This window comes from Lepisma saccharinum, chromosome 11, assembly GCF_977018435.1.
Source record: "Lepisma saccharinum chromosome 11, izLepSacc3.1, whole genome shotgun sequence".
Lineage (NCBI taxonomy): Eukaryota > Metazoa > Arthropoda > Insecta > Zygentoma > Lepismatidae > Lepisma > Lepisma saccharinum.
The window spans coordinates 34,002,533-34,017,097 of record NC_139239.1 but is presented as its reverse complement, the minus strand read 5'-3'; the positions used below and the strand labels follow the sequence as shown (position 1 = coordinate 34,017,097).

General features: G+C 38.7%; 2 protein-coding genes across 6 annotated transcripts in view; one reads left to right on the top strand and one right to left on the bottom strand.

Annotated features, from left to right (window-relative positions):
* Positions 1–83: 83 nt before the first annotated feature.
* Positions 84–14,565, top strand: part of LOC145994707 (cytosolic carboxypeptidase 1-like) — a 259,414-nt gene continuing 244,932 nt past the window's right edge. For 3 of the 5 annotated variants that reach the window (XM_083130889.1, XM_083130886.1, XM_083130890.1), the window contains exons 1-2: positions 84–254; positions 10,685–10,840. In XM_083130889.1, the coding sequence (XP_082987015.1) occupies positions 10,711–10,840 (130 nt within the window). In that variant the 5' untranslated portion in view covers positions 84–254; positions 10,685–10,710. Of the gene's footprint in view, positions 255–418; positions 439–1,217; positions 1,238–10,684; positions 10,841–14,565 lie in introns of those variants that run through there. The other 2 variants (XM_083130888.1, XM_083130887.1) reach the window with 2 other exon arrangements.
* On the bottom strand, positions 8,293–9,072 carry LOC145994997 (uncharacterized). The gene has a single exon (XM_083131529.1). It carries the CDS (start codon positions 9,070–9,072, stop codon positions 8,293–8,295), a length of 780 nt encoding a protein of 259 aa, XP_082987655.1.

Genomic DNA, 14,565 nt, shown 5'->3' with positions numbered 1-14,565 from the left:
TTTGCTCAAAAATGGCGTCTTTGTCTCATTACGAAGATCGCATCAGGTGCTGTCATCTGTTGTTCATAATTTGAATAGCGCGACAATGTTTACATCAGCTGTTTTGTAGGGGGTTGGGGGTGGTTGTTTTTCGTATCCTTCTCGTATGGTTCAGTGCAGTAGCAATTGTTTCATGTAATTAAGATGTAGAACAGAGGAAATGGTCAATTTGATATCTAATACATATCCAGGAACATTCCGCTTGAAATTCCAAGGTATCTTAGAATTAGTAATGCTTTTCTTCTAGTTATATTTTAACAATATATGTATGTTCGAATGTCCGTGTATGTAATTGGTGCTAATTAGTTCAGTAAAGATACCACTCGTATGCCAATGTGCACAAACTGAGAAGTGTGTATCGGTTTCTTTCCGGTGCTCCTTAATTCTCAACAAAGTGTCGTAGGTGATCTAGGACGACTACTTCAAATTGCGAGAAACTTAGCTTTAAACATAATTTGTGGCAGTTCGTTTTTTCTTTTTACACAGTTGTGCTCAGAAATGTATACGTGCGAAGTGTTACAATATCTGTACGAGTTGCGAATTATATACTACGGTATTTTTATAATTTGTGTTTTCTTATTAATTTCCATGCCCGGGTGACATTTGTAGTAACAAATTTTAAAAATATAAATCGAAAAAGCGTGTATATGCGTACAAAAATCAACCACGAAAAATGAAATATATATTATTTCCAGAAAAGTTTCACATACCGGTCATTATTTGCTTCAAGGGTTCTAACACAACGCAACATTGTATGCATATATTTTGGGTAATACGTAACGTTCATTGAGATTGTGCATTATTTTCTGCAGACGTATATTCAGATCATTCTTATAACTTTCTTTCAGGTTTATTTGTACAGTATTGAGTTGAGAGAAGTATAGCCTTTACAAGTGACGTTTTATAATGGAATGTTTATTTAGGTCATTATTACAATATAAGCATGTTTTCGTTTTCTTTTAATCCTTTTTTCGTAAGTCTTAATACCGTCAACTTTGCAATTACACTTGGCAACTACCATATGACAGAAATAGGCCTAACATCTTGCTGAGTCTGCCATCTGGTGCTGGCAAATGTAACCTTTTCCAAGAGGGTATTTAAACACACAGTTGGGGAATCCATAAGTCAGTTTGACGTTCTAGGTCAACATTGTGTATTGGATTTACAAAAGAACCGATGACACTTTACTGCAGTTCAGGTAGGCAATAACTATTTAGATTAAGGCGATTATGGTGTGAAGGAGTTTGCCATAACATTACTGAAATTTCACTTAGACTTCTTTTTTGCAAAGTATTGTTAAATCCAAAATATGGTACTTGAAGTTATATATTTTACTTCACATAAGTAGACTTGTCTTTTACACCAATCAACTATATTAATGTTTCGCTTGTATATTCTAAGATGAACATGATTTCTTGCCAAAAAAAATAAGGCAATGAAAGGCAAGAGAATAACATGTGATTTTTGATGATTTTGCAAACCTGTTTCTTCAAAGTGTGTAAAAAAGGTATATCCTAATACAAATTGTGTTGACAACTACAAGATTTTTTATTTCATGTTTGCCCTAATTTTTGATAAATGGCAATTCAGATACTAGTAGCACCTAATCTGCTAGCACCTGCATCTACTCACAGATAGTGTAGACGGTACCGTGTAGACTACAGATTATGCAATATACATAGATAGCATAATCTACAAAATCAGCATGCTATCCAAGTGTCAACTTGATAGCATTCATTCTAAAATTGTAATAACATTATTGAGATTTCCAAATTGTTGATGTTGAACTGTTACGTACATGGAAACATTTAGTTGAAATTTTTGCACATTGTTTATCAGTAGCCCCATCACTCCAGGAAATGTTAATGGATTGGATAATATTGAACAATAGAATTAATTTTACATTTTGTATAATATATAAAAAAAGGTAAAGTGCTCCCCTGTGCCATAAAGGCATATAGGGGGTGTGGGGGTAATGCCCCACACTTTCTTGATCCGGTCGTGAGTGGGGGCGATGTGATCAGCATCACGCCCCTGACCATCTTTACCTCCCAGGGTTTCCCCCAGGTACCTATGTCATTCGATGCTGGGTGGGCGCCGGGGCCGCTTCCAAAGTTAGGAAGGTTCCCAGATTTGAACCGGCCGGGGATCGAACCCGGGACCTTGAGCATGGTAGTCAGACGCGCTACCGACTGAGACACCGCGGCCACTTTGTATAATATACAGGTCACAATACAGAATATAAATTTACAAATTTGAATGTTTGTTAATCTTAATCTACATGTATTTGTCCACTGACACTGCAGGACCAAATATTTTTTTTTATCTTGTGCGAATTTCAAAAACTATTTACCACCATACTCATAATTAATTGCCTCCATCAATGCTGATTTAAGTAGTTCTAAGCTGCTTCTATTTCTCTGATGAGTCAATTTATTTCTAATCAGTAAAATAACTCTATCAGTGTGGGCATTTGAGCCTGGGATGCTCAAGACAAAGTCTAGGATCTTACTAAGGTTTGGCCCATCAATTTGTTTTTGATAATATGAATATAAATATAATTTGAATATTTTCCCACCTTTGTTCTTTTTTTTTTTTTTGTACAACAATCACGTCTGCCGAATGCTAAATGTGCAAGATCTTGCGGTCAACTTGAAGTTTCGCATATCGGAATGAATTGAAATTTCACTATCTTCATTGTTAACGAAAAGTGTATGAAAGAAATAGTACGTCAATGTTGGAGCTGGGAGTATAAGAAAACTCCAATATGGGAATTCCTGGTATATATGTGAGAGTTGGTTACTCTAGGTACATAGGTAGGCTTGCCAACTCTCTAAGAATGTCTGGGAGTCTCCCAGACTTGAACTCGCTCTCCTAGTCTCCCGAAAAAAAAAATGTTCTTCTCCTGGAATGACGTGCTATTGTGTTTTTTATCATTTTTCTTTCCTTTTGGTGCATTTGCCGAGTGAAGAAATTTCTTATTGCAAAGCAAACAATTAAACTAGCCTATACAATGTAATTTTGGAGACTCGTGAGAAATAAGTCATTGTTTAAGTAAATGATATAAGAATATAAGAAGATACATCAAAGCTCAAAGATTGAGCTGGTTTGGTCACATTGAAAGAATGCCTGAAGAAAAATTGTTAATTAAATTTACAACTGGAAACCTATTGCTACGTAAAAGATCCGAAGAAAGGCCCAAGATCAGATGGATAGACGACCTTAGAAATGACATAAGATGCATGAAGATCCAGAACTGGAAAAAATGTGTGTTGAATAGAGAAGAATGGAGTTGAGCAGGCCAAAGCCCATAAAGAGCTGTAGGGCTTCAGAAGAAATAGTTTAAGTAAATGGGAGGAAGGAGGAATAGGAAGTTAAAACAAATTGTTGTGCGAATACAAAATTGAATCAGCGTGGTCAAAACAACCTCACAGTTTGTAAGTAGACAAAATCAGTATACGGACACAGACTCTTTTGAAGCTTTAATACTGCAACAAAATTCTTCAATATGAAACTTTACTGAAAATACTTGTTGGCAGTCTCTACGTTCCACTCTTTTTCTGTAACAACCGAAATAACTTTTCCCATCTCATGCGCAGGAATACCTTCTTTTCTTTTCTCGTGATTGCAAATTGCCCATGACAACAAAACAAACACTGAAACACACTTAATTCCATTGTAACATACTACGAACTTAATGTATATAATGAATCAAATTGTATTGTTGATTACAACCACCAAGTTGTCCTTGAGTGTCTAGATAAGACATACTGGCAGTTTCGTAAGTACAAAGTTTACTTCAGGATGAATAAATTTATACAGGTGGAAGTATATATCATGCACTGAAAGACATTTTTTATTTGCTATTTGTTATCCTTTTGGATATTATATATTAGCTCATTACAAGGTTGAAATTTCATCTGCATGTGTACACGTATAGTTACAAATATTGCCTACTACTTTAATTTTATTCTTTTGAGGTAGGATATGAGACAGTTATGGTTTCTTGATTGTCCAAAAACTTAGTCATGTCCTGCTGACTCATTGGCTGAGAATATTACATTGTCAACTTTCCATTTCGCTGCTAAAGTTTCCGGATTCATCTGGACATGGGTATTCTTTGCAATTAGCCAAAAGTGGCAGGAAAATGACAATACATAACAAAAATACAAATATAAATTGATAACCTTGTTTGAGTATATTATCTCAAAAGACTTTACTTCGAAAGTTATGTTTATTATTTTTAATTTGTAGAAACAGAATGATCCATAATTATTTTTCATGCATTCAAGCAGAAAATTCTTTTTTTTTTTTTTTTTTTACTGGAAAATGATTCTAGAATGGACACATCAGCACATAAACTATTTTTGCCCATCACGCAATATGGAGATAAGCACCACCAAGAAATTAAACATTTCCTCACTTGATTTTTTGAACTAATTCATTCATTAATTACTTATTAAGAACAGAAACTATAATGTCTCTTGGACTAAAATCTCCGTACCTATGTTAAAAGCTGAGGTTGTAAAGTGGGCACTCAGCGCACATAAGAAAAAAACACCCCCCACAAAGGATTATCCTGGTTGAGGGTCCAGGTGATGGATGGTGGCAAGAAGCAGTTACTGGAAGTGAGGTTGACTTTTGAGTACTTGCCAAAATGACCTAAATGTCACTCTCTTGGTCTGTTTGGATCTAATTTGTAAACTTATTACATCTATTTAAAATTTTATCATTAACATTATGCAAGTTACATATAATTATTCAATTATAAAGGCTTAAAGGAGTAAAACAGCATTTACTAAAGCCTTTATGAAAGTTCAGTTGGGGAAGAAGAACCTCATTTTTTTCATTGTTTTAGTTTCATCGAATTGATGGGCATACACACACACACACACACACACACACACACACATACATATATATATATATATATATATATATATATATATATATATATATAATGCAGAGACATAGAGGCACCATAACAAATAAATAATTAAATTGTCTGAAATGTGCCACGCTCATTTTCCTCCAAACAATTGTGTTCATGCATTTAAGACATAACTTTTTAGCAGCAAGAGTCTGAAGTATTTAGTAGTTATAACTTCTCTCTCTGGTAACTTACAATGCATTACAGAAAATAATAAAATTTCAAGCTAGATAATTTTTAGATCCAATTTTTGCAAACTGAAATCAAAATTGATTTAATATGGTACAAAAAATTTTATGGGCCGCAAAAATTCTCTTTTACATTTTCTAAAATTTAGATAATTTGGTTCCCACCGCCCCCCTAGTTATGGCTCTGAACTTGACAAGACTGTTAGAAAGCAGACATTGCGAGTGAAGCGAGCAAGAAAATTTTATGAAATATTTTTTTTTGTTTTTGAGGGGGGCAATTGCCCTTTTTTTGTCCCCCTGCAGGTTCTCTTGGGCATCTGGAAGAAATATTTCAAGAAAGATGTGAAAACTAATTCCATCTTGAGAATCTTTTTGTCCTGCTACTCTTAGATACTACTTGTCTTGCTTTCTTTTACCTCAATGTTCCCCCCCCCCCCTAGAATTGATTTCCGTCCAAGGTTGGGGAGAGACAATGCCCATTGCCTCCCTGTGGTTGTGCCACTGCACCCCCTTTCCCCGTAGTTGCCTTGATTTTCTTTAAGAGTATAATATCATTTAATACCGGCGATAAGATTCCTCTACACTAAATATCTAGGTGAAAGTATAATAATGTAGGGGCAAGGATGGCCACATCTCCCCTTTAGAAATCGAATGTCAACCTAATATAGTGGAACCACGAGCAAAACAACCTGTGCAGACCTGCGACTCCTGTGCACCGTGCCCCCCGTGAGTAGGGGAGGGGGAGAGTGGACCATGCATCCTTATGGCCCGAGGTGGAGGGAAGAAGGGAAAGCTGCGTGGGGACTTTTCGTCCCAAGGTTTTTTTCCTTGTGGTCGATCTATAGTATATATTTCACATGCATAATTTGATTTAAGTCATAGTAATTCACATTAATGCGATAATTTCAAATTCAAATGGTGCTTTTTGAGGGGGCAACACTATTATCGAGGTAATATGCTCCATGGAAAAATACCTTGCTTGTCCCTCCGTGGAAAAAAAATCTGCGGATGTCCATGATTAGTGGGGGCAATCGCCCCCCATGCGCATGCCTATGCTGATGGTGTAGTGGTAGCAGGATGCGAAATCATTGAAGATTGGTGGGGGGAGGAGGATTGTAGTCTATACACTGTAATGATAGAATCACTACAAGATCCTTTGTTATTTTTTTTAGTGACAGCCATGCTTCTTTTTTATGCAGCGCTGGCCTACGTGACGGTGAAAGCCAGCCGGCAGAAAGCTGTTAGTTTTAAAATCTTGTCTTTTAAACCTGAGGGGCCTTGAAAAAAAGTTCTGTTTACTGTTTTTTTTAATTGCCTATATAAGGGAACCGATTGAGTAACGGGTGTTGGCATTCTTACTTTTTTTTGGGCAAGAGGAGGAGACCTTTAGAAGGTTCTTTGATGCGGGGCTAGTCAAATGCCTAGCGGTCACGGATCAACCATTACTTTCATTGAAATGCATAGATAAGTCCATGCATTTTTCTTGATTGGTTTGGTGACAAGCCAACGCTTAGTTTCGGTGGACATTTGTATTATTCTTAGAGAAACGTATCCGAGGGAATTAAGGGATGCGTTTAATTACAAGAATATGTCCGTTGGTGACAAGCCAAGTACTTTGTTGAGCGAAAATATTAGTTTAAATTTGTAGATTCAACACTGTCAAGGTGTTCGGTTTTTATTTAATCTGGGATTAAAGAGACTGTGACAGGGTGGAAAAAGAATCGTATATTGATTTTTATATATTTTCAAGAACCGCGCATAATTAATAGTTGTAATTTCATTCAAGTTTAGTCTATTTTTGCATGACAATTTTCATTATAATCAAGAAAGGGAGGGAATTAGAGAAACATGTCATGTATGCTAGTGACAAGCTATATACTTTTTTGAACTACTACTGCTGGTCTAGGCCAGCATACGAACCTCTCTTATATATATAATTACAGTGTTTCAATTAAAAAGGAAATGTCATTTCTTATGTGGGGGTTATTTCATATGTAATTCTTTGTAAATATTTAATCAACGAAATAAATATCTTTTTTTATATATATTTTTAAACTGAACATCTGGGTATCATTGAGATAATAGAACTGAGTTTTCCCCTAATATCCATGGTAAAGAATATGGTAGTTATTCTATGTCTTTAATTTGATTGAACCGTTTTTGTTAGTTTTTATATGTTTTTGCCTGGGGAAGTAATGAAGACAGTAACAGGTCGAGCCAAGGCAGGTTACTCCCCCCAGAAGAGAAATAGAGCATAACAACACACACAAATTATACATACATATTATACATGTATGTGACAATTATGTGATACATATTTATAATGTTATGAAATATAAGAGTAAATTACTAAATATTTTAAAATACATAAATATGAAATACAAAGGAATTAATTTGATTTTTTTATGTATCAGATGTTTAGAATCCCTTTACTGTGTTAAAGATGTCAATTAATTACAAAAATAGTTGAAATAGTTTTATTGTGTGTAAGCTTTTGTTTAGTTTTTGCTATCTATTACTCCCTCTGTCCCATAATTATTGTCTGGTACACCTTTGTTTGTTGTTCCATAATAATTGTCCGATATTCAAACTGTGACATTGGTGTATACAGAAGAAGAAAATGAAACACGGGAATGAGTCATACAACTTTATTACTCAAGGGTCAGTACAAATTGGCCGATCAAGTATCCAAAAGAACATAAATAAAAAGTAATCAATCCAGGATCAATACAAAGTGACCAAGAAGTTTGACAAAATAGAACATCAAGACGAAAGAGATTGTTGGTCCAGGAAGGTTGTCATCCCATCAACAAGCTAGATCTAGTGCTGCAGTGCTGCAGTAGCCTCGTCGTAAATTTCCGAGGACACTCCAAGCCAGATGGCAGGACATTGCGGCGGTTCAAGTGTGCTTTTTGCATGTGGGGAATCCTGTAGTTGTTCCCACCTTGGACGCGCATAATTTCAATGAGACAGGACTGCAAAGTGAGAAAGACGTTGTTGAGCTTGTCGCGTGTCAGATCAGAGAAAGATGTTTCAACAGCAGCGATCAACTCATCAATAGTTTGTGGAGCTGGCTGATGCTGGAGAGACTCAATTGCCCAGAAGTACCTCAGATCTAAAACATTCATGTCCGGACTATTTGGTGGTTGGCATATGAAATCCAAAGTGATTCCACTGGCCTACAGCATCCATCCAGGTGCGGTCATTGGGAACGATATGCGGACGTGCATTGTCCTGCTGAACGGACACCGGGATTCTCCCTGCGTGCAGTCCACGAGGCCATTGTGCATCTATTGCTGGGATTAACTTGTTGATGAGCATGTCCCGGTAAATATCTTTGGTAACTGTTAATGCTTTGGTGACCATTGTACCAGCAGGACGATTCCTGCTGTACCTCTTGCTAGGTTCATTGCTGACGAACGGCCAAATGCCTAATTTACCATTAAACCACTGCTTGCGACCAGGAACCCAATGAGGCTGGGTGACGGCAGCCAGAAACATGATCTTGGGAACAAACGATTTGCTTTTACATGTTCGCTGCTGGTCTGGTTCTTTGGGCAGTAAGTACAATTTTTGACCGTCCTTCATCAGGTAGAACAATTTTTCATCCACATAAACTGTCTCCATCATCATGTTTAACTTCGGATTTCCGCTTTCAGGACAGGCGACTGTGGTAGGATCCAGCATTGACAAGGCAAATTTTAGACATTCCGTCTTGTTGCTATCAGTCAATAATGGCTTCTGCGCATTTGTATGCACTCTGATCTCTCCTGCCTTCACAAGCCTGTGTAGGGTACTCTTAGCAACGTTTAGCGCCACTGCCATTGAACGAATATTCTGCCGCTTTCGCAGCGGTAGGTGCTGTACTCGTTGTAGGGCGAGATCCTTCTTCTTTGGTCCGACTTTGCCTTTCATCCGAGATGAAACTGCAGCACAAATGGCCCCATTTTTCAACGATTGCCGCCCCTGTTGCCAAATGCGATGTGTGCTGTTCTCGTACTTACATGAAATTTCTTGGGCGCACTTGTCATGGCACCTTTCTTCACAATGCCAGCTGTACTGTTTTCCAACAGAAACTCGTACACTGCCTGCCGTTCACTGTCCGTGAGGTTCTTGGTACCCCTGTCGCTTCATATCATGGGTTGTGTTTTCATGGCTGTGCTTCTCTCACATACTCACTGAAGGAGTGCTCTGCTAATGATTTGCAGCGTGCCTTGCTAGACTGGTTTGCATACAGTGCCACACGAGTGTGTTGCCCCCTTTTGGTAATCGTCTGGGCGGTATTCGTTGCTCGTTCTGATAAGTTCACGTTGTTCCTCTTCACAATCTTGAAGACTGATATACTGTGCCTCTCCTCATCCGTGTGCTTTCCATCTGCCTCTTCATCTGTAATTCCTGTACTACCATTTAGGCATACCGGACTATAATTATGGAACAGAGGGAGTAATTTAAATTAATTGAATATCATGGTTATATTTGTATTGCATTCTCGTTTCACTTTTACTGTGCACATGTTGTTGGTGTAGATCTGTTAATGATCTCTTGAAAGAGAGAGAAAGAGGAATCATTCAACATTCACAACCGCACTACGTACGTCGTGTGTATTTTTGATATTATCCTTAGTAAAGAGTATTTGAAGTCAAAACTAATTTCCTATGTTTTGTTGTTATAACAGTGGCCGCGGTGGCTCAGTCGGTAACGTGTCTGACTAGCATGCTAAAGTCCCGGGTTCGATCCCAGGCCGTTTCAAATCCGGGAACTTTTCTAACGTTGTAAGCGGCCCCGGCGCCCACCCAGCATTTAATAACATGGGTACCTGGGGGAAACCCTGGGGGGTAAAGGCAGTCAGGGGCGTGATGCTGATCACATCACCCCCACTCACGACCGGATCAAGAAAGTGTGGGGCGTTACCCCCACACCCCCTATACGCCTTCATGGCATTGTGCTAAGCACAGAGGAGCACTTTACCTTTTTACTTTTTTTTTTGTTGTTATAACAAGAAACTCTCCCCCTGGACATTTTTATGGGGGCAATTTTTGAGGCCAAGATTGTTGGTGTGAGAGGGGAATTCCCCTTTCCCCCCTGGATTTTAACCCTAAGTGGTAGTGTCCTTGCCTTGCAATCAAGGGTCCCTGCCTCAATATCTAGTGATAGCACATTGCACAGTGGTTTGAATTTTACATTAATCTGTAGGGCCACTCCCAATTAGCCTGTGTGTGCATAAAGTAAACTTAAAACAATAATTTAATTAATTTCTCCTGGCACCTAGAGTTTATGTCCCGAAGTTCAATTACTTTGTAGCATGAAACCTTTATTTCTATTTTGTTTATGACTTCATGTAGAGCAAGTGTGATTGTTTTCAGATTTTCAAATTAATTGTGTCTTGCTTTGAAAATATTAGCTGTTTGGAGTATCCTCTGGTTACTATGCGGAAGATGGAAATAAGGTTTCTATGTCTTTTTGTACCTGTTATTTTTTCCCATCAATATTGTCTAAACAGTTATCATTTTTTCTCTTACACATTCAGGAAGAAACATTCCATATTGAAGCAAGATGTCATCCGATGATTCTCTTTCTGATTCTCTGCTGGAGAGGCTGAGACTCTCTTCAGAAAAGCCAACTGAAAGTTTGGACAATCTTCGGTTATCTTTGACTAAACTTCATAATCGCTTGATAACATCAGGTACTGTACAGTAGTTGTGATACCAGAGCAGGTTCATAATTTGTGAACAAATTCTTCTATTCTGTGACCATTTTTTTATACTTTCTTCTTTAGCAAGCATGTATGATATAAATGTGGCATATTGATTGTGTATTTTCACAATGCATTGTTTCTTTATAAGAGTGGACAGTCATATTATTTTCATTAGCAGTATTTAATTGTAATCCTGTAGTATTTGTTTCACCTGGTTTCAGGTTTCTTTCTGCATATGTCTCAACATGCATACAGCTTGGTGGCTGACAGTGGCGTATTCTGAAAATTTGACCTGGTTTACCTTACCACAACAATTCTTATTTATTGTGTACAAGGTGCATCCAGAAAGTAAGTTTCCCTATTTTTTCCCCGTGAAAGTAAACATAATGAGCCGTGTAAATTGCGCATGCGCAGCAGAGCTAAGACGTATCAATCATATGCCAGGCGGACAGATCCCACCCGGTGTCAGTAGCAAGGCAGCAGTGGTTCGAAGTGGAAGCTCGTATTCCTTCTCCCGCCGCATGCCAGTAGCGAGGCAGCAGTGGTCCGAAGTGGAAGCTCGTATTCCTTCTCCCGGCCCTTGCCAGTAGCGAGGCAGCAGTGGTCCGAAATGGAAAATCGTATTCCTTCTCCCACCGCATGCGAGGTTGGGTCAGTGATAAAGTTCCTGAATGCTCAAAGCATTGCACGAATTGACATTCATCGTCAGCTCTGTGAGGTCTATGGGCCGAACATTATGAGTAAGCAGATGGTGCGTCACTGGTGTCGTCAGTTTTCGGAAGGTCATCAAAGTGTCCATGATGAAGAGCGCAGTGGGCGTCCGTCCCTCATCACCGATGATCTGGTTGACCTGGTGCGGCAGCGCATCGTAGAGAACCGTCGCTTCACAATTACGGAGTTGAGTAGCCTTTTTCCGCAGATATCGCGATCCGTGTTGCATGAGATTGTCACGCAGCGCCTGCTGTTCAAAAACTTGTGTGACAGGTGGGTGCCGAAAAACCTGACACCCGAACACAAAATGAAATGTTCAGGAGCAGCACTGACATTCCTGCAACGGTACCATGATGGCGGCGATGATTTCCTCGACAGGATCGTCACGGGCGATGAGACGTGGATTTTGCACTTCACCCCGGAAACCAAGCAGCAGTCAATGCATTGGCGGCATAGTGGATCTCCGGTCAAGAAGAAATTCAAACAGACGCTGTCGGTACAGAAAGTGATGTGCACCGTGTTTTGGGACAGGAAGGGCATTTTGCTCATTGACTTCCTCCCCAGAGGTGAAACGGTGAACGCTGACCATTACTGTGAAACACTAAGGGAAATTGCGACGTGCCATTCAAAACAAGAGGCGTGGCATGCTTACTGCAGGTGTTGTGCTCCTCCATGACAATGCTCGTCCACATACGGCTCGGCGCAGCAGCTGTTTTGACGGAATTTGGCTGGGAGTTGTTTGATCATCCACCTTACAGTCCTGATCTGGCTCCCAGCGATTTTCACGTTTTCTTGCACCTCAAGAAATTCCTGTCCTCCGGTGAGTGTTTGGGCAACGACGAAGAGCTGAAGACGTGTGTCACACGCTGGTTCCATTCACAGGCGGCAGAGTTCTACAACAGTGGGATCCAAAAGTTGATACCACGATACGACAAGTGTCTCAATTCTGGTGGTTGCTATGTTGAAAAATAGCTGAACCTTTGCTGTACCTGTTGCCAATAAATGGTTTCCTGAAACTGTGTTGGTTTTTTTTTTTAAAAAAATAGGGAAACTTATTTTCTGGATGCACCTCGTATATTTTAGGGCTCAGCTAATACCGATGTATACAATAAGTATCGGTTGGAATTGATTTACGGATACCTGCTGATACTTTTCCGGCATTTTGGTATTTCATGGGGTTCGCAAAACTGCTACGCAACACTTTCACAAAGTCTACTTATCCTAGAAATTATGCAAAATTCAAACTTTCTATTTATTTTGCACCAATTTTTCATGAAAAACTGGATGTTGTGGTTATATAACATCTATTTTTATATTCTGGTGTAAATCTTGAATATTCTAAAGCAAATTTATTGGTAAATTGATGCATATAATTGGAGAAGAATATTTATTCCAGCACTCTCTCTATATATATAATGTGAAAAAAGTTGGTTTACTTGCTGTAAATCAGATAATATGGGAGAATACGATACTGCTGGTCGAGTCCATTCCATTAAGTGGTCAACTTTCAATCTTTCCATTGAAGTTGCTATGATTTAGTCCCAGCATATTATTTGCATCTTCATTAATTTCTTCTAATTATGTCATCATTGTGGCAGAAAAGTGACATAACGAAACAAAACTACAAATACAATGTGCATTATATGTGTATGTGTGTGGTGGATGAAAGGAAGGAGGGTTGGAAGGGCTTATGACAATGAGAAGGAAATGGAAACTATGGAACAATATTAATTTTCAGGGCCCTGAGATGCATCTTCAGATGTAGATAAAAGGTGGTGAAAACAGAAGTAATTGCTTGACTTGCAACGTTGTTAGGTCCAAAGCGATATGATACATTTGTGATGGGAAAGCATGGTTCTCTCACCAGGCTTGAAAAAAATTGAGTGGTAGGGTGGATATGGTCTGTCTGTGTTGGGGGGGGGTTGAAACATGAGGAGTAGGGGAGGATTGGAAATGAGGATGAAGGTTACTTTCAGAAAGTTGCTGAGTGGCCTTCCCCAGACTGAGGATGTGGTTGTATTCCCTTCCATATAATGTATGTATGCATCTGCACACACAGAGAGATGTTTCTTTGAATTCAGAGGGTGATGCAATTTCTTTTGTTACAAAGTCGCTAATCCTGGAGTTAAACAACCCATTTGTAATTAGCATGGCACAGTGTTGTTACGTGTCTTACTACACTGATCCCCAGTAAAATATCACCATTTTTTAAAGTCCTATGTATACATAACTTGCCATTCTTGCATTATGTATTAGTGTACCGTGAAAACCTCTTTTATCAAATTTTGGTAATGGATAGTATGCTAAATATGCAGTTTCACTCCCTTACAATACACAAAAAAATCTGTGCTCAACTACTTCACCCCTTCAAGCTTCACTTTTCATCTGGAATTTTCTTGGGATAACAGGCAGACAATATCCATGACAGAATGAGTTGGAATATTTTTCTGCAGTTGTTTGGTTGAACATGTGTTTAGAACCTTAGATAAACATGAATGTATCTTCATAACAAATCAAATGGAAAACGAATTCAAAAAAATGTTGGAAATTTTAACGTAACCCATGGCTCTACAGCCCTGAAAGAGCCTTGGCGTATCTCCCAACTGCCAGTTTCCCTCCTACAATCTTACCTCGAGTTTCTCGAAATGCCACCTTTAGTGACAGTCCTTTATATTTCTTAGATAGTAATGTTACTTTCTGTCGAAAGCTTGAGTATAGAGCAATAGCTAAGACTATTTATTTCTTACATCACCCTAACTCTTTAATAAGTTTACAATAAATAATCATCTGAATAGCTGCTCCTTGTTTCAGTACTCTGCACTACATCTCATAATCAATCATTTTAAATCCATTAATAATAACCGGCAGATGTTTATCAATTCTCATAATTACTGCAACCCCCATTGTGGAGTGGTTAGCACATCGAGCTACGAGCCGGATTTGAATCCCAGCCTGGACGTGGATGTTTGAGAGTGTCCATTCATCATGTCATCACTCATCTC